This window comes from Carassius auratus, unplaced genomic scaffold (genome assembly GCF_003368295.1).
Source record: "Carassius auratus strain Wakin unplaced genomic scaffold, ASM336829v1 scaf_tig00217898, whole genome shotgun sequence".
Lineage (NCBI taxonomy): Eukaryota > Metazoa > Chordata > Actinopteri > Cypriniformes > Cyprinidae > Carassius > Carassius auratus.
In genome coordinates, this window is record NW_020529297.1 from 6,660 (window position 1) to 34,241 (window position 27,582).

Genomic DNA, 27,582 nt, shown 5'->3' on the forward strand with positions numbered 1-27,582 from the left:
TGTCAGGCCTTCCTGACAGTGAGAAGCGGCGCATCGCGGGCGCGTCGATGGAGCCCGATCGGGCTCTGTTCGGCCCCGCCGTCGCATTGATGCAACAACGGTGTGACGACAAAAGGAAGGAGGACGAGGCATTCAAGTTATGTCTTCCTAAGGGGAAAAATCGACTCCCGCCGCGGCCGCGGCTGGAGGACCATCTAACCCTAACCCCATCGACTCGAAACGTAAGCGGCCTGCCTGATGTTCGATTGATGGAGGCATCGAGTCCGCGTTCATGGGCCACGAGCCCTTCGGACTCTCTCCCTGTCCCAGGACCCCCGTTCAAAAGACGCAGGGTCTCCCGCGGATGGATCGATTCCTCTTCGTTCGAGGCTGCCCAGCCCATGTGTTTAATGAACGGTGTGTGTTCCCCCCTCACGTTCAGGGGGTCTGTTGTGAGGAAAAGTGCAAAAGCAGTGTCACCACACCGCATACACTCTGTTCCCCTCACCCAACCAATAAAGGCTTCGGCCCCAGTGTTTCCCCAACACAAAACACACAGAAAAACAAAAAACACATTAAAACAAACGAATCAAATGAATTCGTTATGGAGAGAGGATCTCTCTCCGCAGAGAGAATCCATCTCCCCGCGGAGAGAGGAAATCTGTCTGAACCCCTGCATGTTGCCCCTGGTGTGTCCACTAGATGGCGCCATTGCATCACAAATAAACCAGCTGGGCTTACACAGCCCCGCTGCAGCTCGGGTGGGAACACTTTCAAATCACGAATGGGCTTGGCGAACTGTTTCGGCTCCCGAGTGGGTGATGCGTACTATAATGCAGGGATACAGACTGCAGTTTTCAATGAAACCCCCGCATTTCAACGGCGTTCTCTCTTCACACACAGAAGAGAACGCCTCACACATTCTGAAAGAGGAAATATCCTCCCTCCTAAACAAGAGAGCGATTCAGATGGTGCCCCCCACTCTGATGAATCAGGGATTTTATTCTCGTTATTTCCTGGTCCCAAAAAAGGACGGCGCTCTCCGCCCTATTCTGGACCTTCGTGTGTTAAACAAACATTTGAGGAAATACAATTTCAGAATGCTGACTCATGGCTCGCTCGCCCGTGCCATAAAACAGAACGACTGGTTCACATCGGTCGACCTGAAAGATGCTTTCTTCCATATAAGCATTTATCCGCCACACAGGAAGTTTCTTCGTTTCGCCTACCAAGGCACATGTTACGAATTCACAGTTCTGCCGTTTGGGCTCAGTCTAAGCCCCCGGTGTTTCTGTCTGTGTGCGGAGGCGGGTTTAGCACCCATGAGAATGTCAGGTCTGAGGATTCTGACATACATAGACGATTGGCTAATCATAGCCGAATCGAAAGAGAAAGTGTTGCAGGACACCTGCCGTGTGCTCACGCACATCACATCTCTCGGGTTCAGAGTGAATGTGGGCAAGAGCAATTTTACACCCAGTCAGAATGTCATTTTCCTGGGTTTGGAGTTGAACTCAGTCTCCATGCGAGTGCGTCTCTCTCAAGAGCGCGTTCTCTCTCTAATGAACTGTCTGTCGCAGTTCAGAGAGGGGGCGAAAGTACAATATCGCACATGCCTCAGGCTGCAGGGTCTTATGGCTTCATCAATCCAGGTTGTACCGCTGGGACTCCTGAGAATGAGAGCGTTCATGAAATGGGTTTTGTTACTACATTTCAGCCCGACGCGCGATCTTTGCCGCTCTGTAATAGTGACGCGCGCCTGCTCGGCAGCCTTGCGCCACTGGAAGAGCGCAGACTTTTACGCACATGGAACCCCTCTGGGGACAGTTATGATGCGGAAAGTTGTGACGACAGATGCGTCCTTAACAGGCTGGGGCGCCACCCAGGAGGGCAGAACGGTGAACGGTCTGTGGCCGAGCAGACTACGTTCAGCGCACATAAATTATTTAGAGCTTATGGCCGTATGGAAAGCTCTGAATTATTTTCTGCCTCGCCTGCAGGGACATCATGTGCTCGTACGCTGCGACAATACCACGACAGTGGCTTATATCAACCGTCAGGGCGGCGTGCGCTCGTCGAAACTTCACGCTCTAGCTTACAAGCTTCTAGTGTGGAGCGCACAGGTTTTCCTGTCGTTACGCGCGACTCATGTTCCCGGCCTTCTAAACAGAGGCGCGGATCTTCTATCAAGGGGAAACCCAATCTACGGAGATTGGCGCCTTCACCCGCAGATAGTGGATATGTTATGGATGAGATTTGGACAGGCAACCGTAGATCTATTCGCCTCGCGCGAAAACTACCATTGTCCTATGTTCTTCTCGCTAAAGGACGTGGACGCACCCCTCGGGGTAGATGCACTGGCCCACCCGTGGCCCAGAGTGCTGCTGTATGCCTTTCCTCCCCTGTGCCTGATAATTCCTACACTGGCCAGGGTGAGAGAGCAGGGCCTGTCTCTCATTCTGATAGCACCCAGGTGGCCCAAAGCACCATGGCTGGCGGAGATAATCCCTCTGTTATATGCCGAGCCGTGGCGCCTCCCCCCCCGCACAGATCTTTTGTCCCAAGCGAACGGGGAGATTTATCACCCACACCCGGACAGGGTGGCTCTTTGGGCGTGGCCCGTGAGAGGACGAACCTAAGCGCACTGGGGCTTTCGCCGTGTGTGATTGCTACTATACAGAATGCCAGGGCCGTGTCTATGCGATTCTTGTATGGCAGTAAGTGGCAAGTGTTCGAAGGGTGGTTTGATGGGCGTGGTCTCACATCTTATCAGTGCTCAGTTCCTGATATTTTGTGTTTCCTCCAAGACCTCTTGGAAAAAGGCAGGTCTTTTTCCACAATTAAGGTCTACTTGGCTGCGATTTCGGCCTTTCATGTGGGCTTTGAGGGCTCAACAGTCGGGCAACATCATCTAATCCGCAGATTTATGAAGGGTGCCTGAGTGGGACTTCTCCATGGTGTTGGAGGCTCTGTCTCAGTATCCTTTTAAACCTCTTGGAAGTATTTCCCTTAAGCTGCTGTCCTTCAAGACAGCTTTGCTCTTGGCCTTGGCATCAGCCAAACGTGTCAGTGAGCTACATGCACTTTCGGTTCATCCCTTGTGCACTAAATTTTCTCTTAGTGGAGATATGGTTTCCCTTAAGCCTAATCCGGCCTTCATGCCGAAGTGCTTCCCTGCGTTCACTTCAGAGGTGTTGGAGCTGTCCGCTTTTGACCCTTCACCTTTTTCCTCCCCGGAGGATGAGAGGCTAAATGCTCTGTGTCCCGTCCGTGCTTAATGGACATATATGAACAGGACTAGTGCTTTCCGGAAGAGCGACCAGCTCTTTATTTCATGGGCATCCACTCATGGAGGGAATCCTATTTCTAAGCAACGCCTCTCACATTGGCTTGTGAATGCTATAACTTTGGCTTATGAATCAAAGGGAATGCAGCCACCAGGGAGCGTCACTAAAGGACATCTGCTCCGCTGCCATTTGGTCTTCTCCTTATACCTTTGTGCGTTATTACTGGCTGGTTGTCACCAGCATCTCGGTAGCACATTCGGTTTTAGGGGTGTGGTCCTCTTAGCCCTTCCCTGCAACCCCGCTGGAAGAGGTGAAGAAGGAGTGAATGGGCCGGCTGGCCATGCACATCCCTGTCACTAGCATGTTTTTACATTCCTTTTCTGGGTGTATTTATATGCACATTGGTTATCATGTGTGTGATGCTAACATTTTTTCATGTGCTGCATATGCACAGCAGTCACGACTGTGCATCAGTATTGCAGGTTCATGAGTATGGGACGTGTCAGGCACCGCCTCTCTGGGGCGACCGTCCTTCTCTGGCTTTCAGAACCTCACTGTGAGTGTATTGGGCAATCGGGGAGCTGTCCATGTCTCTCCCATAGGTGGATCTCGAACACGAGATGATGAAAGAGAACAATAGGTTACTGTCGTAACCCCGGTTCTCTGAAACATCGAGTGGAGAGATCCACCAGCGTTGCCCCGCTTGCCACACGAGAAGCGAATATACTTACTGGAGAATAGCAGCGCTGCAGCCATTATTATACCCCTAGGTAAGGGGGCGGGCCCTTACCTGGCATTGGCTGCGCGCTTCTGTCTGTCTAGCCAGACTTGGTGCAATTGGATGCTTCTGCAGAGGTCAGGTACGGATGCCCTTCCCATAGGTGGATCTCTCCACTCGATGTTTCAGAGAACCGGGGTTACGACAGTAACCTATTGGTTTTTATTTTGGTATTCAGCATCAGACAGTAACGGACTGTGTGTTGGGGGAAAAAAGTAGCGTTCGCTGGAAGAGCACTCCATTCAGATCAGTTCTCTGACGGTGTTACCATAATACGTAGTTTATACGCGACCCTCGAAATAACGTGGCGGCTAGATTGACCGTGCTTTTCTACTTGGCGGCTGGCTTGACCGCAGTAAGTAACTAGGGAGTGTCTGTCCGAACTCAAAACTGGTTTTGAGGAATGCAAAGTTTCTCAGGGCAATGCAACAGTTTTATGAGAGAACGCAAAAGATAAAAAATAAATAAAAATGTTTTCCTCTAACCCTGTATTTTCCCCACCAACATGTCCCTTTAGGACATACGGGTGATATTAAATTACTTGACCCGTGATTTTAGATTTTGGTCTTACTGGCCATAGTCATTCATCCCACTATCAGTGAGCAGGCACCTCATCTAGGTTACAATTCTTGTATTTGAACGCCACAATGTGGCCTCAAAGATTAGGCTACCCCTTGCCTACTCTGACTCGATTAACTACATTGGTGAACGTGATTTAAATTAATTAATTAATTAATCTGAAAATAAATAAATGTAGAAATTACTAAATGTGTAAACAAATAAGGCAATAATACATAAGTGTGGACGCAAATAAAAGTGAAAATAAATAGAGAAAATAAAATGTGAAAATATGAACAAATATACATCAATAATAAGGAAATGAAAGTATATTTATTTATTTATTTATCATTTTTTATTTGGCATTCCATACATGACTGACGACACTGCGACTAATAAAAACCCAAACACCAGCTGATTACCATTGTTATGCAACCATCTCGAAAAACACTGTTAGGTGCCAACGAGTGTAAATGTAACATTTTATGTTTTTTAAGGATGTCCTCTTGCAGTAATTCGGTTGTCCTCTTCTTGAGTTGGCACTTTGCTTCTGTGCCCAATTGCACAAGTTTATAAATTATTCTAACGTGTTCAAATGTTCACTGGATTTTCTAAAAGATGTTATCATGAAAATGTTTAATGAGAATAGCTGTTATGGAGCTCTTGCTGTATGTTGTTGAGAAGGCCCCTCCCTGTGTGTGTTTCTGCTGTATCGAGTTCTCTGGTGTATGACAGGCAGTGTACATCATAGCTGTGGCCGAAAACAGCCTTAATATACACTCTCTTTATCACACCCCATCTCATCTTTAACTCAGAAAGCTATAGTAGACTATATATAGAACTGCGTTATAAACGTTTTACATTATAATGTTGCAGCAACATAATTTCTTTGGATTTTAGCTCCCCTCACTGTCACTGTTTTAATGCTGCTGTTTAATGAAACTCAATTCTAATTTAGTTATATTATTTTTCAAATCTGAAAAAGGGAATTATGCTTTTATTAAAAAATTAAACAGGAAGAATACAAAACATTTTAGTGCACTACTATGCTGTCTATTTTTTCATCTGTAGTACAACTACCTGAGACAAAGATACAATTTAAAGATCATTTTCAAACACTGATGTGGTTAAAGGGAGATTCCCCAACTTTCCAAATGCCATTTGTGAATACAAAAACAAATGCATATTGTGAAATGTTTGGTTATTTGATAAAACATTCAAAGAAAAACACATTTGGGTGTAACAGAAAAAGTTAATTTTTAGGAAGGGCCTCTGAATCTGCCAAGGAAGACGATGCTGTTAGTGGTGTTGTGCCTGATGAAGAACAAGAAGGGGTGATCTGCTGTAAAACTCTGAAATTGTGTTTGACGGCAACTGCCTAACAAAAACACTGCATTGGCTGCTGATGCCTCAGTGCCTTCCTCATCGACTTCAATAAAAGCCTTGTGGATCACTGCTGAAAGGAAGAGACCACCTTTACTGCTCATGCCTGTCAGATCAGCCTTTGTTTCCTGGAACACAGAGCTCATACCCATCTTTTGCAATATTTCTGATAGGGAGCTCTCAACCTCCAGCCTGAACTTTGGCAAATGGACTTTGATAGTCATCTGCATAGTCATTTTGTCTCTTTCGGTCCAGTCAAGCAGCTTGTCAAGGTTCAACTCACTTTCCAGCTGCAAAAAAAAAAACCACACACACATACCGAAAAATAACATACACCAAACTATTTAGAATTAAACTATGAAATTTTTTCTGGTCTTGGCAGTTTTGCTGACCTTTAGAAGAGGGTCAGAGCCATCCTGAGTTTCATTTGGAAGAAGTATCAACATGCTGAGCTCCTTTTGTTTATATGGTAACTCCAGCACCTGCACTTCATACTCTGGGATGTATCTGAAGGGGAACTTCTTCTTCTGGTACATCATTTGCACAGGCCGGCTCTCATTCTGATTGAAGACAAATGAAGGAATGCATAACACATAGAAAATCTATTTATTATTTATGATTAATAAATGTTTGGGTGTTGCAAGAGTTTCTTGTAAGCACAATCAACTGCAAAAGATTTTAAAAGTGACTTCCAGTTTGGAAAGTACCTGATTTATTTTAAATGGCATTTCTTCAGTTTCTGTTGCTTTAAATGTGTGCATCCAGTTCGCTTTGAGGTAGATGGCATTAACTAGAACTAGTCGAGTCATCCCGGTCAACATTCCAGGCTTGAGAAGATCTTTAACTTTATCTGAAAAAACAACAAAGTATTGTTGTACACTTCTGTAATAATAAAAACTTCCTAATCATCGGGAAGAAGGAGGCGGGAACCGGCGGACAATCAAATAACATTTTAATAATTCAAAATAAACACAAAACAGCGCATCAGCCCCTCACAGACGACTGATGCGCACAAAAAAAAAGCAAAACATAAACTAAAGCCCAGGCCTGGTCCTCTCTCGTCCTTCACTGTCGTCGCTCCAGTTTTATATCCTTCCGTCTGCGTGGGCCTCGAGACCGGTGGGTCGAACAGGTGTAGCTCATCTCCAATTGCTCCACCGGCCTCGCTCCTCCCACGTCCCTCGGCCCCGCCCCACTCATCACAACTTCATATCGTTTTTTTTATTTATCAGTTTAAAGATAAAATGTCTATACATGTATCATTAGTCTACAATGATTCTTTCCAATGTAATAGTTTTTATTTGTTAGCAGAGCTGATGGAGTTGATCTTCTCACTCTCTGTCTGCTCTTCCACCCATTTGTTGATGAGCTGTCGTGACTCGTCAAATGCTCCAATGAAGTCCACAGCCTGAAGGTCAGCGTGGTACAGCTTCAGAGTGGACTCCAAATACTCCTGCAGGACAAAATAAAGACAGTTTCTCAAGAAGAGAAAGCATTATACAGAGAGCATTATAAAGGTAACAAACTAAAGGTTGTATCTCATTTGAAAAGAAACAAACAAACAAAAAAAAACACAGTGCATTTGCATGTGAATTATACACATTCTTCTCTCAGATAAAGTAAAGCATGAATTTAGCAAAGCACACAGAGAGCATCACAATGTCTCATTGAAGGCAGACTACACTCACAGGTAAGAAGCTGAAGGTCTTCTCTCCATAGAGACGGTTTGCAAATTTGAGGATGTAGGAGGCTGATGGACTGTTAATAGTTGAGGTGAGGGTCTCAAAATGAGAGTGAACATCAGAGACAGAACTAAAGGACAAAACCTGCAAAGAGAAAAACAGATGGGTTAATCTCACAAATCTGATTGATTTCTAAAGTCCATTAAAGAAGCCATATGATGCGATTACATTTTTCCTTTTTCTTTGGAGTGTTACAAGATCTCAGTGCATAAAGAAGATCTGTAAAGCTGCAAAGACTGTAAAGTCTCAAATCCAAAGAGATATACTTTATTAAAGTTAAGACTCAACTACTCCAACCTAAAACGGCTCATTTTAACACGCCCCCACATGTCTACATCACAATGTGGAAAGATTTGCATAATGCTGTTTCCATAAGCGGGACAATTCCAACTATGCAAAGAGTCTGGCGCTTCTGACTCAGTCTGTAAGTACGTTCTCTTGTGTAAAGGATTTGCCACTGATGACTCATATGCAAGTTTTGAGCAGTGTGGAGTAACTGTTAGAGCTTGTTGTTTTGTCGTTTCTCCAATCACAAATGCAGACATGTTTTTATGTTTATGCAGAGTGATATGCAACGCATTATTGGTTTTGTCTCATAGCGCTGGGACACACAACATCACAGTTTTAAGGGGCGTAACATTCTTCTTCTTTTGGAGTTTTATGGCAGTTGGCAAACACATACTGGACTGGAGTGTGGACCATTGATGGAATAGGATGAACTAAATCAAAAATTAAATTAAATTAAATTAAATTAAACAACACTTCTAACTTCTAAACTTACAAGTGTACTATTTTTTTCCCTATTTCTTTTCATTCTTCCAACAGAAATACTCTTTCATTATCATAAGCAGAACAATGTAAATGCATGCTCTACTGTTCCTGGTAATCCACACAGACTATAGTTTCCAGACTCATGCTTATAATTTCTCTCCTCCTTATTCAAAACTTACTGCCATCTCATTTTTATTGCAGTTTCTAACTTTAGCATTAACTTATTTGCTTAGTTGAATAATAATTTCTATATGTGATCATTTCAGCACCTGTTTTGCTAAATGATCCACAACCTCATTTCCATCCACTCCCAAGCTGGAACCCACAGGAAACATATCTTAATTCTTATCTTATTCATTGTATACATACATAAAATAATTTCATTCAAAATGTCTTGTCTTGAAAATCTTCCACTGATAAGACTTGATAATGCAGAGAATTAATCTGCACATATCACTACATTCATTGGCTGAGTATTCTCCATCCACCTGATAGTTAATAATATTCCTACCATCTCTGTAGAGTAAACTCCTACTTGATAAGAAACTCTTTCACCAATTTTGATTTGATAAGTTAGGACGAATACAACAGCTGATGCTAGTCCTGTCTCTGGATCTTGAGAAATTGAGAATGCTTGTAATTCTGTTCTAGATACAGTTTAACCATAACATATTAGGCTACTCTATTTTTGTCATTAATAATTTCTTGCAAATTAAAGTCTACTAATGGTATAAAGGGAATAACCAAGGTGAAATGGGTGACATTAATACTGCAGGGCTCATTTCTACATTTATTATTTCACACGACTGGGCTTCTTCAGCTATCCTTCCAAAAAGTTTAAACTTGTCTGACTCATGTCTCAACCTTTTCCCAATTCTGGGGAGTAACATTTCACACCTTAAACCACATAAACACATTTCATTACACCAAATACATAAAATAATGTTCTTTTTAGCAACGTCATATGACCCCTTTAATTAATGTAGGCTACTGAAAACTGAAACTAGACTAAAGTTAATATTTATTATCGTACCTTGGCCATTTCTTCATCTGTCTCTCCTCGGGCTCCCAGGTAGACCATGCTGAGCGCTGCGCTGATGCTCAGTGGAGAGAAGAGCATGTTTCCCTCAGCGTTGCTCGCGCTCAAAGCCCGATAGAGATCCAGAGCGAAGAGACTGTTAGCACGAGACACACCCTCCATGACCGATGACACTGCTTGAAATACCAAAACAACAATTATTGAGTATCATACTTTATGCATCCATCTTTCAAATCACTTAATATAAATGTATTATTTGACTTTTATTATGTCCTTTCGGCGTAATTCAGTTGTCCTCTTCGTTGGTTTGACAACTCCACTGCATATGTTTGTAAAGGGTTTTAGTAGGCTACGTGTTCTGAAAGATGTGATTCTGCGGAAAATGTTTAATAAGAAGGTTTGGTGGTGTTGCCTTATGTAGGAGTGTGAACTGGAGGGGGCTCCGCCCTGTGATAGGAGGTCTGCAGTGCAAAAAAGGACCGATTGACCAACACGAGTTGCTAAAATCGTTCATGAATGGCAAGCCATAGTAACATTTAATATATAAACCGTACTAGTGTCTAATTTAACGTTACTAGAACTTTTTAGATACTAGTGTCTTGTCCATTAAGTACTAGTACTCATTCATTAGTGCTTATTAGGCACTAGTGCTTATTTTTTCGGTACTGGTGTTTTTGTAAAGTTACTAGTACTTATTCATAGTACTTAATATTAGATACTAGTACTTATTCATTAGATACCAGTGCTTATTTATTAGGTAGTAGCACTTATTAATTAGATACTATACATATTCATTAAATACTAGTATTTATTTATAGTATTTAGATACTATTATTTATTAATTAGATAATTTTTATTCAGCAGATATTAGTACTAATTTGAATAATTACTAGTAACTATTATATTGTAACTAGTAATCTTTTAAATCTTTTAAAATATTTTTGCCATTGACTTCTATGGGGATTCATCACTGAGATATTAAATATTCAGTTTTTACTAGTATGTATTCTTCTAGTGAGTAGTACTTAAATATTATGTAGCCTACTAGTAGTTATTCATTAGGTACTAGTACATAATTTTATATACTAGTACTCATTCATTATATACTAGTACCTACTAAATAGTAGTACTTATTCATTTTATACTAGTACTTATTATTAGATAGTATTTGTCCATTAGATATTAGTACTTATTATTTTAGATACTAGTACCTATTAAATAGATACTAGTACTTATTCAATATACTAGTACACATTTTACTAGATAGTAGTTTATTTTACTAGTACATATTTTAATTGAACTCCAAGCCATTTGAACTAACTTAAGACAAGTAAAAAAGCAGGTCTGACTAGTAAGGTTATGGAAAACCGTTTTAACAATTAATTAAATGTTATCTAATGAATGCTTACTAGTAATATTAAAATAGATACTGGTCGCTATTGCAATAATAATTAGTCAGAAATTAAAAGATGATATCAAAAACAGAAAAACAACGACTCCTTGTTCATTTGTAGATATCTTCAACCACATAAAGTGAGTAATGTATTTGGAATTGGATATATCTTCATTTAAACAGATCATTACATAAACACCTCTCCATCATCCAGTCCACATCGCTTTACAAGACACTGATATGCAGAATAAATTGATTGTTAAGTAAGGCTAACTGGCTTTTACATGTAAGCCTATCTTGCTAATTGGTTACCATGAAAACACAAGGAAAATACACACCTGTTGTCCAATAAAAGTATAATGATATGTTTTAGTTCAAATTCACTTTACAACATCAGTCGACTCTTTGAAATAACTTATTATTGTAATCTGACATGGTTTTATTATGAATGAGGCAGAAATCATGCCACTTTATATTATTCTATACAGTGATAAAGGTTATATCAATTAGCATTGCATTTTAACATTTATTCTTATTAAAATATTTGGGTCCCCAAAAATTGTATTAATTAGCAAACAAATGTATGATCAAAAAAGAGAGAGGTAATCGAAGCCCTCGCCCTGCTGCAAATATCTAGATACTTACATCCCCAGCTCACCCATATAGACACAGAGTAAAATGAAATTCTGAAAAACTATCTATCACTTCTTCTTGCTTTACTCCTTCCAATACTTCCCGAAAACAATTTCACCTGATGATTTGAGTAGCTCTTTTTGTAAAGTTCTAGGATGATTGGAGTAATTTTGCAGGGCAGGCTACTCTCCACTTCAACACGGTCAGCGTCTGCGTGTCAATGGAAAAACTCTCTAAACTATCAAGGTAAGATAATTATATTTTACTTTATATTAGCCGAATTACTGCTGCTGTTATATAATTGGATGTACATATTTTTAAAAATGTTTGAAAATACAGTAATGGCAGAGTCACTAATGAAACTTAATGAAGCCAGTCGGGATTGAACTGTCAAACTGAAGGGTCAACGTTAACGTTGTATAAAAAAATTAAAAGGTTGGCAGTTTACTTAACAAACATAGGATTTTTTATTTATAAATTCATTGGGCAGAGGCTTAAAACAAGTTTCAATGCTTTTTAATGTTTCTGCGTGTAACGCAAACGCCCATATAACGTTTTCACTTCCATAAAAACACTTTTAATGTGAGCGCATACAGGCACTTCTGCTTCATAATAGATTAAAAATGCTATCTTTGTGGGAAAACGTGTCGGATGTGCCAGTAGAAAATAAATGGTGTAAATATAAAAGTTTGAAGAGTTAATGTGCTTAATTAGAGAACAGATATCAGCTGTGTCTCATTTAGAATTTATGCTATTACATTCAGTTTGGTAGTTAACCTTTTATAAAAATCCTGATAAAAACATTCATGAGAGCACGTTCCATATAGCAATGCTTTTTAATGAACGTTATTACATTAATAAGCATTGTTGGTGCATGAATAATACATTTATCCACACTTAACAGGTAGTAAAGTATCAAATTGGGATAAACTAAAATAATGTCTGATTTATTAATGTCCATCCCCCCAAAACAGACAGCACAGAGAGTGTAATGAGTTGCACTTTAGGTGTTAGTAATTTTTCCGTGAAAACATCTCCCCGTGCGATGGCATGGCACCATCACAGATTTATTGTGAAGATGAAAGCCGACAAGAGTGTGGTTAGTTAACTTTAACTTTAGGCCTTTAACTTATGACCAATAGGGAGACTCGTGAAGACCTAAAAGTCGTACGAGTTTGTTAAATAGGTACAGGTAGGTGAACTTTAAAACACTTGAAGTAAACTCATTTGTTTTATCAATTAAGCCGTGCTAACTAGCATTTCCCTCCTGCAGTGGTGCTGACTGACCGGCTGGACCATCATGAGGCAGACAGGAAGAGTCGTCGCCATAAAGAAGACCATTTTATATGTTCTGAGATGATATGTGTTCTCTGAATATTGTTGTATAGTCTTACTAATTAAGTACATTAACTCTTCAAACTTTTATTTTCATATTTACACCATTTATTTTCCACTGGCACAATGTGTTATCTATGAATTTACTTGTAAGCTATATTTATGTTTAATATAGTTAATATTCTGGTAATTCTGCGTTGTTAAAGTTCAGCTCTGAAAAATAAAAGATGAATCGTGAATAAAGCTGTTGGTGTGAAGCAATAACTTGTGTTACTGAATATATAACAAAATAATAAAATAATAGCACTTTTAAAATTACATTTCTATACTGAATAGTGTCACTTTTAACTTGTTCATATTACCTTTAGAAGTATAACTTGGGCAAAAATATGAAGTACTGGCACAACTTAATTATAACTACACATGCTTTTTAATGCTTTTGTAAATGTTTTAGTAGTATTTTAAAAGAATTGCCTTTTCTGTTTTTCTTTCTCTACTGTTTATTTTAGGTATGAAGCTGAGAAGTCTGCACAGGCCCAGGAATAATACCATTTCATCCTGTATTCAAGTATTTTTGTATTAACACTTTCTATGAAGCCCATATTATACATTATAAGGGTATTCTTAAAGGATTATAAGGAATGCATTATGATACAACTTATAATATGTTGGATCATCTCATGAATATTCATAAGAACAGGTTTAATATATTCACTTATTTGTGGTTATAGCTTTTAAGAGTATAATTATTTATAACACAATGAACATGTTGCATTCACTTTTACAATGGATTATATTTCTAATAGTTATAATGTATTATAAGTCTCATATCTTGCCATTTTTCTGATGCTACTTAAAGCAGTCAAAGACCACTTATAAGTAGTAGTAGTAATAATAATAATAATAATTTAAAAAATGTTTTCACTCAAACAGCCATAAGATCAGATATCAGATCAGATGAAGTTGTAATATGACACATTTGCTTTGAATTTGTTTTATTGTAATATCAGTTTGATTATTTTGATGGTACCCCTTAGACAGCTGTTGGGTAACTCTGCAACTATATCAGCTAGTGGTCATTGGAGTATTACTATGTCTGCTACTGTAAATATATGCTAACACTTTATTTTGATGGTCAACCAACAGATAAACTGACATCAGTACGTCAGCTTACTCTACCATACTAGATTCTACCATTCTTGAGCATACTAATACTCTAATGAGAGTTAGTTGGGATGTAGTGGCAAAGCTGCTTATAATCGATTGATTAAGGGGATCATCAAAATAAAATGTTACCATATAAAAGATTGCATTTTTTTTCAGTTAAGAGTATTAAACACACATTAACTAGCATTAGCTCCAAAGGAAACACTCAAGTAACACTCAACATCTAACCACTCACAAGCTGTAGTAAGATACTGTGCAGATCTTAAATATGATCTTAAACAATGTGATACAGTCCATTATAGTGAAAATTAAGTAGATTTTATATGGTGTTCATTGTGTTATAAATAATCATACTCTTAAACTTATAACCATGATGAATTATATTATGTATTGTATTATGATGTATTATAATTGTAATGATTATTCATGAGTTGATATAAGATATTAAGTTTTTTATAATGCATTATGCATTCATTATAATGCCTTAAGAGTACCCTTATAATGTATTATAAATATGGGCTTCATAGAAAGTGTTACCGTATTTTTATCCAGTTTTTATCCTGTTTTGTTTTATTTCGTTTTACCCAATAAAAAATGTGATTTAGAGATTCTGAGTTGAAGTCATTTTCTTCACATTAGAACTATTTTAACATGTAATTTAAAATGTATTTATTGCATAGCACATTAACGTTATCCAGAGGAATTAATAAAGAAATATAAATGGGGCCCAGTTTTGACCCACTGTGGTCCCACTAAAACCCCATATAAGGGTCTAGTGTAATCACCCATCTGGGCCCCATGTTTGTACCCCCCCAATGGGCCCCACTTGGAGCCCACTATGGAACCATCATGGGCCCCTATGGGTTAACACACACAGGGCCCAAGTGGAGCCGATGGACAAAAATGTATGGGTCCCATTTGGGTTGCCCATGCAGGGCCCAACTGACAGCCCACCAAAAACCCACATGGGGCCCACATGGAAATGTTGGCTGGGGGACACCGCTATGGCGCGTACTGAAAAACGAAAGTATATGATTCAAATCAGTATAAGAAAGTAGCTTCCCACCTTCAGTTCCATACGAGACTGAAACCAGCTTATTGGCAGCTTCTAATTAACGTTATCCGTTTAAAATAGCTTTCTTTATTATTCATTTCTAAAACCAGACCCGTATTTTTCCCACCAACATGTCCCTTTAGGACATTCGGGTGATATTAAATTACTTGACCAGTTGATTAAATTACTTGATCAGTGAGCAGGCACCTCATCTAGGTTACAATTCTTGTATTTGAACGCCACAATGTGGCCTCAATGATTAGGCTACCCCTTGCCTACTCTGACTCGATTAACTACATTGGTGAACGTGATTTAAATTAATTAATTAATCTGAAAATAAATAAATGTATAAATGACTAATAAATGTGGAAACAAATAAATAAGGCAATAAGTACATAAGTATGGAAGTAAATAAAAGTGAAAATAAATAGAGAAAATAAAATGTGAAAATATGAACAAATATACATCAATAATAAGGAAATGAAAGTATATTTATTTATTTATAATTTTTTATTTGGCATTCCATACATGACTGACGACACTGCGACTAATAAAAACCCAAACACCAGCTGATTACCATTGTTATGCAACCATCTCGAAAAACACTGTTAGGTGCCAACGAGTGTAAATGTAACATTTTATGATTTTTAAGGATGTCCTCTTGCAGTAATTCGGTTGTCCTCTTCTTGAGTTGGCACTTTGCTTCTGTGCCCAATTGCACAAGTTTATAAATTATTCTAACGTGTTCAAATGTTCACTGGATTTTCTAAAAGATCATTAAATTTGTTTAATGATCTTAGCTGTTATGGAGCTCTTGCTGTATGTTGTTGAGAAGGCCCCTCCCTGTGTGTGTTTCTGCTGTATCGAGTTCTCTGGTGTATGACAGGCAGTGTACATCATAGCTGTGGCCGAAAACAGCCTTAATATACACTCTCTTTATCACACCCCATCTCATCTTTAACTCAGAAAGCTATAGTAGACTATATATAGAACTGTCATGATTCTGCCCTCGTGTCCCTTGATTTTTCCTAGTCTTGAGGCAGGATCATGACAGACCCATGTTTTGTGTACAAACACATGGCCTTGCCTTTGGGCCATGTGCTTGTGTTGTCTCGTTCCCTTGCCCCGCCCCCCTTGTTATCCTAGTCGTGTCGTGATTGTCCCATCTGTGCCACCTGTCGTGTCTTGATTGTTCCCCCTATTTAGATCTCCTAGTGTGCTCTGTCTTGCGTCGGTTCATTGTGTGTTCCTCACCTGTCATTGAGATATTGTATCCTGTATAACCGTGAGTGTTATTTGTAGTTAGTGTTCTCCTGTTTTGAGTCTTTGTTTATCTTGATTAATCAGTCCTGTTTAGTTATTGTTGTATCTGCCCTAGTCCTGTTTTCCCCCTCGTGGGTTTTTGTTTTCCCCTTTTTGTATTTAATAAACTCTTTGTTTTGTGATTCCCTGTCTGCACTTGAGTTCCTCCCTTACCAAAACCCTGACAGAATGAACCGACCACCAAGGAACTCAGCAGGCAGGAGGGCCTCTGAGCTTCAGCGTCAGGCGGAGTTCCGGAGGCTGTGCTGGACGTCATCCCCCGCCGACAGGAAGGGGGTCACCCTCCCATACTCGCCTGAGGGGGAATGGGTCCTCCGTAATTATGCCCGGCTGTGGGAAAGCATCTCCCAGGAGGAGCCACAGAGGTCCCCTCCACCTACCCAGCTGCCAACGATCCCTGAGGGTCGTGTCCTGGCCGTGGCAACCCTGGGGGATCAGGCAAGCCCCTCCCAGAGTCCTGAGGTGCCCTCCACAGCCAGCAGTCTCCCCATGAAACGAGGGAGACGGTTTTCATGGGAGTCAACTTCTGAGTCTTCGGCGTCCGAGACTGCCCTGCCCGAGACCAAACTCCCCCAACCCGCCTCTGACCCAGCTGTGGCCTCTGCACTGCGCCCAAGGAGGAAGAGGAGGAAGAGGGGGCCTGCCGGTCCTGTGACCCTGTCTCCTCCCGTGCCAGCAGCGGAGAGCGCTGGCGTGCCCGTGCCAGCAGCGGAGAGCGCTGGCGTGCCCGTGCCAGCAGCGCTGGCGTGCCCGTGCCAGCAGCGGTGGGCGTGCCCGTGCCAGCAGCGGTGAGAGCTGGCGTGCCCGTGCCAGCAGCGGTGAGAGCTGGCGTGCCCGTGCCAGCAGCGGTGAGAGCTGGCGTGCCCGTGCCAGCAGCGGTGAGCGCTGGCGTGCCCGAGCCAGCAGCGGTGAGCGTGTCCGAGCCAGCAGCGGAGAGCGCTGGCGTGCCCGAGCCAGCAGCGGTGAGCGCTGGCGTGCCTGAGCCGGCAAAGAAGAGGGCAGTATGCAAGTCGGCAGTCGTGAGAGCGCAGGAGAGTGCTGCGGCCGACTCTGCAGCAAAGACTTTAGTACAGTGTGTCTCATCTCGTAAGGAGATGCCAATTGTCTTAGCGGCTAAAGCCTTTTCAGATTATTTGTCTAGTCTTGTCCGTATCCTAGAAGTCCCCGTCAGTCCTGTCTTGTCCCCAGCCCCTGTCCCTAGAAGTCCCGAGTGTCCAGCCGTTGTCTCCCCGTGTCCTGTTATCCCCCCTTGTCCCGTAGATGTTGTCTCCCCGTGCCCAGCTGATGTTGTCATGAGTCCCGTGGATGTAGCCCCGTGTCCCGTGAGTGTTGCCCCGTGTCCCGTGAGTGTTGCCCCGTGTCCAGCTGATATTGTCCTGTGTCCAGTAGATGTTGTCCCCCCGTGTCCAGCTGTTGTCCCCCCGTGTCCAGCTGTTGTCTCCCCGCGTCCCGTAAGTCTTGCCCCGCGTCCCGTAAGTCTTGCCCCGCGTCCCGTAAGTGTTGCCCCGTGTCCCTTGTCGGCTCCTGTCATGTCCCCTGTCAGTTGTCCCGAGACCCCTTCCCACCCCTCACCACCCAGACCTGCCCGTACCCCCCGTCGTCAGCCTTCGTCCTGTCCTCCTAAGATTCCTACCCCACCCACCCGCCCTGGTCTGTCCCCCATGAACTTTGTGGTCCCGCCCCCTCCCCTTCCCTGTTTGTTTTTTTTGATTTGTCACCCCAACCCTGCCGTCGTGTACTCATGTTTGCCTTTGTTGTTATTTGTCATGTCTTGTTGGTTTGTGTCTGTGTCCCAGTCTGTCATGTCAGTCGTGTCCCGTGTTTGATGTTCCCTTGAGGAGCGTCTGGAAGCCGCTCCTTAAGGGAGGGGTTCTGTCATGATTCTGCCCTCGTGTCCTTGATTTTTCCTAGTCTTGAGGCAGGATCATGACAGACCCATGTTTTGTGTACAAACACATGGCCTTGCCTTTGGGCCATGTGCTTGTGTTGTCTCGTTCCCTTGCCCCGCCCCCCTTGTTATCCTAGTCGTGTCGTGATTGTCCCATCTGTGCCACCTGTCGTGTCTTGATTGTTCCCCCTATTTAGATCTCCTAGTGTGCTCTGTCTTGCGTCGGTTCATTGTGTGTTCCTCACCTGTCATTGAGATATTGTATCCTGTATAACCGTGAGTGTTATTTGTAGTTAGTGTTCTCCTGTTTTGAGTCTTTGTTTATCTTGATTAATCAGTCCTGTTTAGTTATTGTTGTATCTGCCCTAGTCCTGTTTTCCCCCTCGTGGGTTTTGTTTTCCCCTTTTTGTATAATAAATCCTGTGCGTTACTTCCTGTCTGCACCTGAGTTCCTCCCTTGCAAACCCTGACAAGAACTGCGTTATAAACGTTTTACATCATAATGTTGCAGCAACATCATTTCTTTGGATTTTAGCTCCCCTCACTGTCACTGTTTTAATGCTGCTGTTTAATGAAACTCAATTCTAATTTAGTTATATTATTTTTCAAATCTGAAAAAGGGAATTATGCTTTTATTAAAAAATTTAACAGGAAAAATACAAAACATTTTAGTGCACTACTATGCTGTCTATTTTTTCATCTGTAGTACAACTACCTGAGACAAAGATACAATTTAAAGATAATTTTCAAACACTGATGTGGTTAAAGGGAGATTCCCCAAATACATATTGTGAAATGTTTGGTTATTTGATAAAACATTCAAAGAAAAAACACATTTGGGTGTAACAGAAAAAGTTAATTTTTAGGAAGGGCCTCTGAATCTGCCAAGGAAGACGATGCTGTTAGTGGTGTTGTGCCTGATGAAGAACAAGAAGGGGTGATCTGCTGTAAAACTCTGAAATTGTGTTTTACGGCAACTGCCTAACAAAAACACTGCATTGGCTGCTGATGCCTCAGTGCCTTCCTCATCGACTTCAATAAAAGCCTTGTGGATCACTGCTGAAAGGAAGAGACCACCTTTACTGCTCATGCCTGTCAGATCAGCCTTTGTTTCCTGGAACACAGAGCTCATACCCATCTTTTGCAATATTTCTGATAGGGAGCTCTCAACCTCCAGCTTGAACTTTGGCAAATGGACTTTGATAGTCATCTGCATAGTCATTTTGTCTCTTTCGGTCCAGTCAAGCAGCTTGTCAAGGGTCAACTCACTTTCCAGCTGCAAAATAACACATACATACCGAAAAATAACATACACAGCACCAAACTATGAATTTTTTTCTGGTCTTGGCAGTTTTACTGACCTTTAGAAGAGGGTCAGAGCCATCCTGAGTTTCATTTGGAAGAAGGATGAACATGCTGAGCTCTTCCATTATATATGGTAACTCCAGCACCTGCACTTCATACTCTGGGATGTATCTGAAGTAGAAATTCCTCTCCTGGTACATCATTTGCACAGGCCGGCTCTCATTCTGTTTGTAGACAAATGAAGGAATGCATAACACATAGAAAATCTATTTATTATTTATGATTAATAAATGTTTGGGTGTAGCAAGAGTTACTTGTAAGCACAATCAATTGCAAAAGATTTTAAAAGTGACTTCCAGTTTGGAAAGTACCTGATTTATTTTAAATGGCATTTCTTCAGTTTCTGTTACATTAAATGTGTGGATCCAGTTCGCTTTGAGGTAGATGGCATTAACTAGAACTAGTCGAGTCATCCCGGTCAACATTCCAGGCTTGAGAAGATCTTTAACTTTATCTGAAAAACAACAAAGTTTTGTGGTACACTTCATATCGTTTTTTATTTATCAGTTTAAAGATAAAATATCTATACATGTATCATTAGTCTAAAATTATTCTTTTCAATGTAATAGTTTTTATTTGTTAGCAGAGCTGATGGAGTTGATCTTCTCACTCTCTGTCTGCTCTTCCACCCATTTGTTAATGAGCTGTCGTGACTCGTCAAATGCTCCAATGAAGTCCACAGCCTGAAGGTCAGCGTGGTACAGCTTCAGAGTGGACTCCAAATACTCCTGCAGGACAAAATAAAGACAGTTTCTCAAGAAGAGAAAGCATTATACAGAGAGCATTATAAAGGTAACAAACTAAAGGTTGTATCTCATTTGAAAAGAAACAAACAAAAAAAAAAAAACACAGTGCATTTGCATGTGAATTATACACATTCTTCTCTCAGATAAAGTAAAGCATGAATTTAGCAAAGCACACAGAGAGCATCACAATGTCTCATTGAAGGCAGATTACACTCACAGGTAAGAAGCTGAAGGTCTTCTCTCCATAGAGACGGTTTGCCATTATTATGATGTAGGAGGCTGATGGACTGTTAATAGTTGAGGTGAGGGTCTCAAAATGAGAGTGAACATCAGAGACAGAACTAAAGGACAAAACCTGCAAAGAGAAAAACAGATGGGTTATCTCAAAAATCTGATTGATTTTAAAGTCCATTAAAGAAGCCATATGATGCAATTACATTTTTCCTTTTTCTTTGGAGTGTTACAAGATCTCAGTGCATAAAGAAGATCTGTAAAGCTGCAAAGACTGTAAAGTCTCAAATCCAAAGAGATATACTTTAATAAAGTTAATAGTCAACTACTCCAACCTAAAACGGCTCATTTTAACACGCCCCCACATGTCTACATCACAATGTGGAAAGATTTGCATAATGCCGCCCAAATGTTCATGCAAAGAAAGAAGGTGTAACTTTTATTTTCGCTGTTGCCCCTGGTGGCATGTTGTGGAGAGGCTGTGTGTTTCGTTGTGAAAGCGAAGCTACTTTGTTTGGCCTTCCAATATAGTAAACAACTAGAAATCAGTGGTTAAGTTGTATTCCAAAACATTTTAAACCAATTAGTCAGATGTGTTCAGCACATTTTGCAGAGGCCAATGAATGTTTACTGTGAGAATAGCCTACAATGCTGGTGTCTGTTTCCATAAGCGGGACAATTCCAACTATGCAAAGAGTCTGCCGCTTCTGACTCAGTCTGTAAGTACGTTCTCTTGTGTAAAGGATTTGCCACTGATGACTCATATGCAAGTTTTGAGCAGTGTGGAGTAACTGTTAGAGCTTGTTGTTTGTTGTTTCTCCGAGTACAAATGCAGACATTTTATGTTTATGCAGTGTGATATGCAACGCATAAAAACTATACAGTAAATCATTATAATCTGTAATTATGTCTCAACTGGACACAACAAATGCCTCTATTGTTTCTGGTAATCCACACAGACTATAGTTTCCAGACTCAGGCTTATTCATTTTTTTTAAGCAGTATAGCCAATGTGAAGTCTGGTAATATTGTATCTTCTCTTCTACTACCAAAATTAACGCTTTCAACCACAACTTAATTTTGAATATGATAAAGATATCGTCCTCTCTCCTCCTTATTCAAAACTTCTTGTCATCTCTTCTTGTCATTTTTATTGCAGTTTCTAATTTTAGCATTAACTTATTTGCTTAGTTGAATAATAATTTCTATATGTGATCATTTCAGCACCTGTTTTGCTAAATGATCCACAACCTCATTTCCATCCACTCCCAAGCTGGAACCCACAGGAAACATATCTTAATTCCTATCTTATTCATTGTATACATACATAAAATAATTTCATTCAAAATGTCTTGTCTTGAAAATCTTCCACTGATAAGACTTGATAATGCAGAGAATTAATCTGAACATATCACTACATTCATTGGCTGAGTATTCTCCATCCACCTGATAGTTAATAATATTCCTACCATCTCTGTAGAGTAAACTCCTACTTGATAAGAAACTCTTTCACCAATTTTGATTTGATAAGTTAGGACGAATACAGCTGCTGATGCTAGTCCTGTCTCTGGATCTTTGGAACCATTAGTGAAAATTGAGAATGCTTGTAATTCTGTTCTAGATACAGTTTAACCATAACATATTTAGCTTTTACTCTATTTTTGTCATTAATCATTCCTTCCAAATTAAAGTCTACTAGTGGTATAAAGGGAATAACAAAGATGAAATGGGTGACACTAATACTGCAGGGCTCATTTCTACTATTTGACACGACTGGGCTTCTTCTGCTATCCTTCCAAAACTTTTTAAACTGGTCTGACTCATGTTCTCAACATTTTCCCAATACTGGGGCGTAACATTTCACACGCTTGAGGCAGTCGTCCAATCACAACACACTGGATAGCTGGCCAATCAGTGTATACCTCGCTATTCAAAACTAGGATGCTGAGTCCCAATTCGCATACTATCCGTCCTAAATAGTATGCAAAATTAGAATTAGTACGTCCCAAATCGTAGTATGTTGAAAAGAGTATTCCAAAGATACCCGGATGGTCTACTATTTCCGATTTGAATTCGAAGTGCAGATCAATGCACACTCTACGTGCTAATATTGCCCACAACCCATTGCGTGCGGGAGGGAGGGGCTTTGCGGTGATGTAAACATGGCAGCCGGATGCAGCAGCGGAGATGCGCCCTCAGCTTTTAAGTGTAAGAATTCAAATGTTTAACCCTAATTAAAGTTATATTTTATTTCGTTACACACATTGCACATGAATGTCAGAACCAGCCGCCTCACAAACGACCTGCGTTTGGTTCTACGACGACGCCGCCCTGCTTCTTCACTCTTCAACTTGGTAGAAGAACACATTGTAAAATGTATTGTGAAAAAAAACGATGAGAAAAAAAGATGGGAATAGTAAATAAAATTTTATTGGACATAAAGAATGAATGAAACGTTAACAGTTGTGGTGTGCGTAACTAGGCAACCACGTTGTCGTTCACGTTGCATGACGTCATCGAAGTATGTCCCAGAACGTGCATACTCTTTTGCTACACACTCAAAAGTATATACTTTTTCCTCACAAAAAAGTACATACTTTTAGGTCGTAGTATAAGTAGGCGAATTGGGACTCAGCGGGAGCTTTGTAAAAATCAGGCGGCAAAGAAGTCGACCGGAAGTTGAAGTCGGCTGCGTGCTGCCATCTTGTAGCAGAACTTCACTTGCGTTAGCATTCCCATTGACTCCCATTCATTTTGACGTCACTTTGACAGGGAATAACTTTACATCTGAGGCGTTTAAAGACTCCGTTTGTCCATTATTTATTTCTAAAGATACACGGCAATGTATAAAGGGCTCCATTACCTTCTATGTTACATTATGGCCCCGTAGAAACTGTTTTTTTTTTTAAATAGGCTAACTATTGCGTCATAACCACTTGACTCTCTGTCGCATTACCGTACAGACAGGTGGAGAAGCTCGCAGGCAATTAACTTAATATGGCGTGCTGGCGTTACATTTTAAAATACTATACAAAATAATTTTGCACGCACAGCTACTAGAACATTTACATCTGTCAGACAAGTTGCTGAAGTCGTCAAGCTTCATTTGAGTCTGCGCGTCAGAAACCGAAGTGCTAAAAAACGCTAAAAATGGGCTTCAATTGTCTTAAGTTGAGTTCCAATGGGGTCGCTGTGTCCATTTCTTTTACTGTCTATGGTAAAAATCGACGCGTTTCAAAAAGGCGTTTCAAATATATATATATTTTTTTTTTTTTACCTTAAAGCTGCAGTAGGTAACTTTTGTAAAAATTTATTTTTTACATATTAGTTAAACCTGTCATTATGTCCTGACAGTAGAATATGAGACAGATAATCTGTGAAAAAAATCAAGCTCCTCTGGCTCCTCCCAGTGGTCCTATTGCTATTTGCAGGAATACATCGCTCCCTGTAAGAAACAACCAGAGCTGTGGTCCCTAACTTTTTTATGTGTTCAAAATTTACAAAATGTATATAATAAGCAAGGCTGTCACTTTTGTGAAAAAATCATTTTCGATTTTAAGACATAAGTGTTCATTGAATCGACTGTAAAATCGATTTTTCCATGTCTAAAAAAAAAAAAAAAAGGTTAAAGCCTGCAGTGTATTTTAAATAATGATTCAATCCATTTCAAACAACTGTTCAAAAAAACGAAACTTTAAATTACTTGAAGTTGAGAACAGGCCTTGTGTGTAGGGCTGCGCAGATCACGATCGACCGATGCGCATCTCGTCAGTAAAGCCGGTTCTCTAATCAGCGGTAAATTGCATGAGGTTCGTGATTTCACATAGAGCAGCTGTTACTACACAGAGCTGGTGTTACCTATAGCTGCGCAAATAAACGCTGATAATGAACGTGGATTTGCGCAGCTAGTTAACAACGGCTCTGTTTATTAACAGCTGCTCAAGTCAATCAGCATTTTCGGGGTCCAGAGCAGAGCGTTTATATATATGTCCAGCTGTTGAGAAAACGCGCTCCCAGGGGTACTTCATTTTACTGCCAATCTTCCACCACAAAAGCGGGTCGCTGTCAGCTGGCAATGGTGGCTCCTTTTCATAACTCAGCACCTCCTGTAAAGGTCGCTTTCGACGTCACTGGGTCATAAAATTGCTGGTATTTTCTGTCTAGCTTTTGCAACGCCTATCTGCATTTCGGAATTCTTTATTTTCTATTTCTGCTTGTTTGTGAGTTTTGTTACATCTATTTTTTAATTGTTTCATTATTTTAAAATTAATAGTGTACATATTTGAAAAGTGACAGCCCTAATAATAAGTGAGTACACCATGAATCCATTTTCCAAACCGTGTTTTTAGCCTGTCTTGAATCACTACGGTACACCTATAATAAGTGTTTATATTCAGACTATTTAAGATTGCTTCGGGGGCACCGCGGCGGAGTATCCCAGTACCTTTGTGATTCTTCATAGACATAAACAGAGAGAAGTAGATCCGGCTACAATGTTCTTCCGCAAGATGCAAGCAGTTCTGTTTTTTAACCGCTAGAGCGTCAAAAGTTACCGACTGCTGCTTTAAACCACATAAACACATTTCATTACACCAAATACTTAAAATAATGTTATTTTTAGCAACTTCATATGACCCCTTTAATTAATGTAGGCTACTGAAAACTGAAACTAGACTAAAGTTAATAGCACCAATGGTAGCGTATTTATTCATCGTACTCTGGCCATTTCTTCATCTGTCTCTCCTCGGGCTCCCAGGTAGACCATGCTGAGCGCTGCGCTGATGCTCAGTGGAGAGAAGAGCATGTTTCCCTCAGCGTTGCTCGCGCTCAAAGCCCGATAGAGATCCAGAGCGAAGAGACTGTTAGCACGAGACACACCCTCCATGACCGATGACACTGCTTGAAATACCAAAACAAAAAATTATGAGTATCATACTTTATGCATCCATCTTCAAATCACTCAATATACATGTAGTATTTTACTTTTATTATGTCCTTTCGGCGTAATTCAGTTGTCCTCTTTCGTTGGTTTGACAGCTCCACATATGTTTGGTAAAGTGTTTTTAGTAGGCTACGTGTTCTGAAAGATGTGATTCTGCGGAAAATGTTTAATAAGAATGTTTGGTGGTGTTGCCTTATGTAGGAGTGTGAACTGGAGGGGGCTCCGCCCTGTGATAGGAGGTCTGCAGTGCAAAAAAGGACCGATTGACCAAACACGAGTTGCTAAAATCGTTCATGAATGGCAAGCCATAGTAACATTTAATATATAAACCACACTAGTGTCTAATTTAACGTTACCATAACTTATTTTTTTAGATAGGGCTACTAGTGTCTTGTCCATTTAAACGTACAGTATGGAATTTTTGGCCACAGGGGTCACTCAATCAAAATAATAACATAAGACGTACTTTGATGAGTCAGAAAAGAGCGTAAGGCTCATGCCAGATGTTGTTCATTGGAACATGCGCTCTGTCGCTCCCTATCATTCCTCACTCATTCTAACTTAGTATTTTGACAATCACGTCTTTTCGAACGGAGAGATATAGACGGTTTCAACGGCAAACAACATAAATAAACATTTGCGCTTCACAGAACGTGCAGGCAAAGCATATCATGATCCATAACTAAGTTATTGATTGAGGTTTAAATACGAATATAAACAATATAAATTATAAAATATAATGGTCTCGATCAAGGCTACTACTTTTCTTCTTCGTCTCGTCTTTGTTTCTGTTCACCTTTGTATTTGGCGGTTCCACAGGAAGTTAGATAAACTACAGGGGTCAAAGTTTATATTGACGCCATAGACGGGCGACAAAACGGAAATAAAGAACATGCCGTGTCTTCTAATTAAACTATAATTTTCTCCGGATTTGAAAGTTCGTGGAAACTGTCGGGATGATGTAAGTACACAACTAAAAAATATATATAACATAGATATAGTTGATGGTTCTGTTTTTTTTAAAGCAGGAAAAATTACATATTGCGCCTTTAAGTAGGCCTACTCATTCATTAGTGCTTTTTTTTGGGGGGGGGGGGGGTACTAGTGTTTTTTGTAAAGTGACTAGTACTTATTAATTAGATACTAATACTTAATATTAGAAACTCACTTTTATATTGTAGCTAGTAATTTTTTTTTTTTTTTACATTTTTGCCTTTGACTTCCATGGGGATTCGTCACTGAGATATTAAATATTCAGTTTTTACTAGTATGTATTTTTCTAGTGACTAGTACTTTATTTTTATGTAGCCTACTAGTAGTTATTCATTAGGTAGTACATATTTTTTGATAACTAGTACTCATTCATTAGATACTAGTACCTATTAAATAGTAGTACTTATTCATTATATACTTGTACTTATTATTAGATAGTATTTGTCCATTAGATATTAGTACTTATTATTTTGGATACCTATTAAATAGATACTAGTACTTATTCAATATACTAGTACACATTTATTAGATACTAGTTCTTATTTGAAATGTTACTAGTATGATTTTTTATTTTATTAGTACGTTTTTAATTTAACTCCAAGCCATTTGAACTAACTTAAGACAAGTAAAAAAGCAGGTCTGACTAGTAAGATTATGGAAACCGTTTTAACATTGAATGAAGCGAATGATCTCAAAATGGTCAAGCGGCAAACTAGAGCCGGTAGACGTGAATTTGACGCTCTATTCACATTTGGTGTGAACACAGCATAATGATGTTCCAGGAAATTCATCTTTTGCATAATCTTTTGCTGTACTTTGTTCCAAAATACTCCTTCCGGTTTGTCACAAGTTTCGGAAAGTTTTTTTCGAGTATGGCTCTGTGTGACGTAAAATGGAGCGGAATTTCCTTATATGGGTCTTAAGGGCACATTTCCCGGAAAGAGCGCGCGCTCCCGTATAGCAGAGCACAGACAT

General features: G+C 40.2%; 2 protein-coding genes and 1 pseudogene across 3 annotated transcripts; 1 reads left to right on the top strand and 2 right to left on the bottom strand.

Moving 5' to 3' along the window:
- Positions 1 to 948: 948 nt before the first annotated feature.
- On the top strand, positions 949 to 4,175 carry LOC113104029 (uncharacterized; annotated as a pseudogene).
- A 1,056-nt stretch (positions 4,176 to 5,231) lies between these two features.
- On the bottom strand, positions 5,232 to 9,957 carry LOC113104028 (leukocyte elastase inhibitor-like). 2 transcript variants are annotated; one of them, XM_026266032.1, is made up of 7 exons: positions 9,799 to 9,957; positions 9,532 to 9,713; positions 7,674 to 7,811; positions 7,321 to 7,438; positions 6,693 to 6,835; positions 6,378 to 6,545; positions 5,232 to 6,275 (listed from the first exon to the last, which is right to left on the bottom strand). In XM_026266032.1, exons 2-7 carry the CDS (start codon positions 9,697 to 9,699, stop codon positions 5,862 to 5,864), a joined length of 1,149 nt encoding a protein of 382 aa, XP_026121817.1. In that variant the 5' UTR covers positions 9,700 to 9,713; positions 9,799 to 9,957; the 3' UTR covers positions 5,232 to 5,861. The 2 variants fall into 2 exon arrangements, with proteins under 2 accessions (XP_026121817.1, XP_026121818.1); XM_026266033.1 differs by lacking the exon at positions 9,799 to 9,957 and having other exon boundaries at positions 9,532 to 9,792.
- An 8,849-nt stretch (positions 9,958 to 18,806) lies between these two features.
- LOC113104027 (leukocyte elastase inhibitor-like) lies at positions 18,807 to 25,694 on the bottom strand. The gene is made up of 7 exons (XM_026266030.1): positions 25,656 to 25,694; positions 25,390 to 25,571; positions 20,659 to 20,796; positions 20,306 to 20,423; positions 20,007 to 20,149; positions 19,692 to 19,859; positions 18,807 to 19,606 (listed from the first exon to the last, which is right to left on the bottom strand). Exons 2-7 carry the CDS (start codon positions 25,555 to 25,557, stop codon positions 19,193 to 19,195), a joined length of 1,149 nt encoding a protein of 382 aa, XP_026121815.1. The 5' UTR covers positions 25,558 to 25,571; positions 25,656 to 25,694; the 3' UTR covers positions 18,807 to 19,192.
- Between the last annotated feature and the right edge of the window lie 1,888 nt (positions 25,695 to 27,582).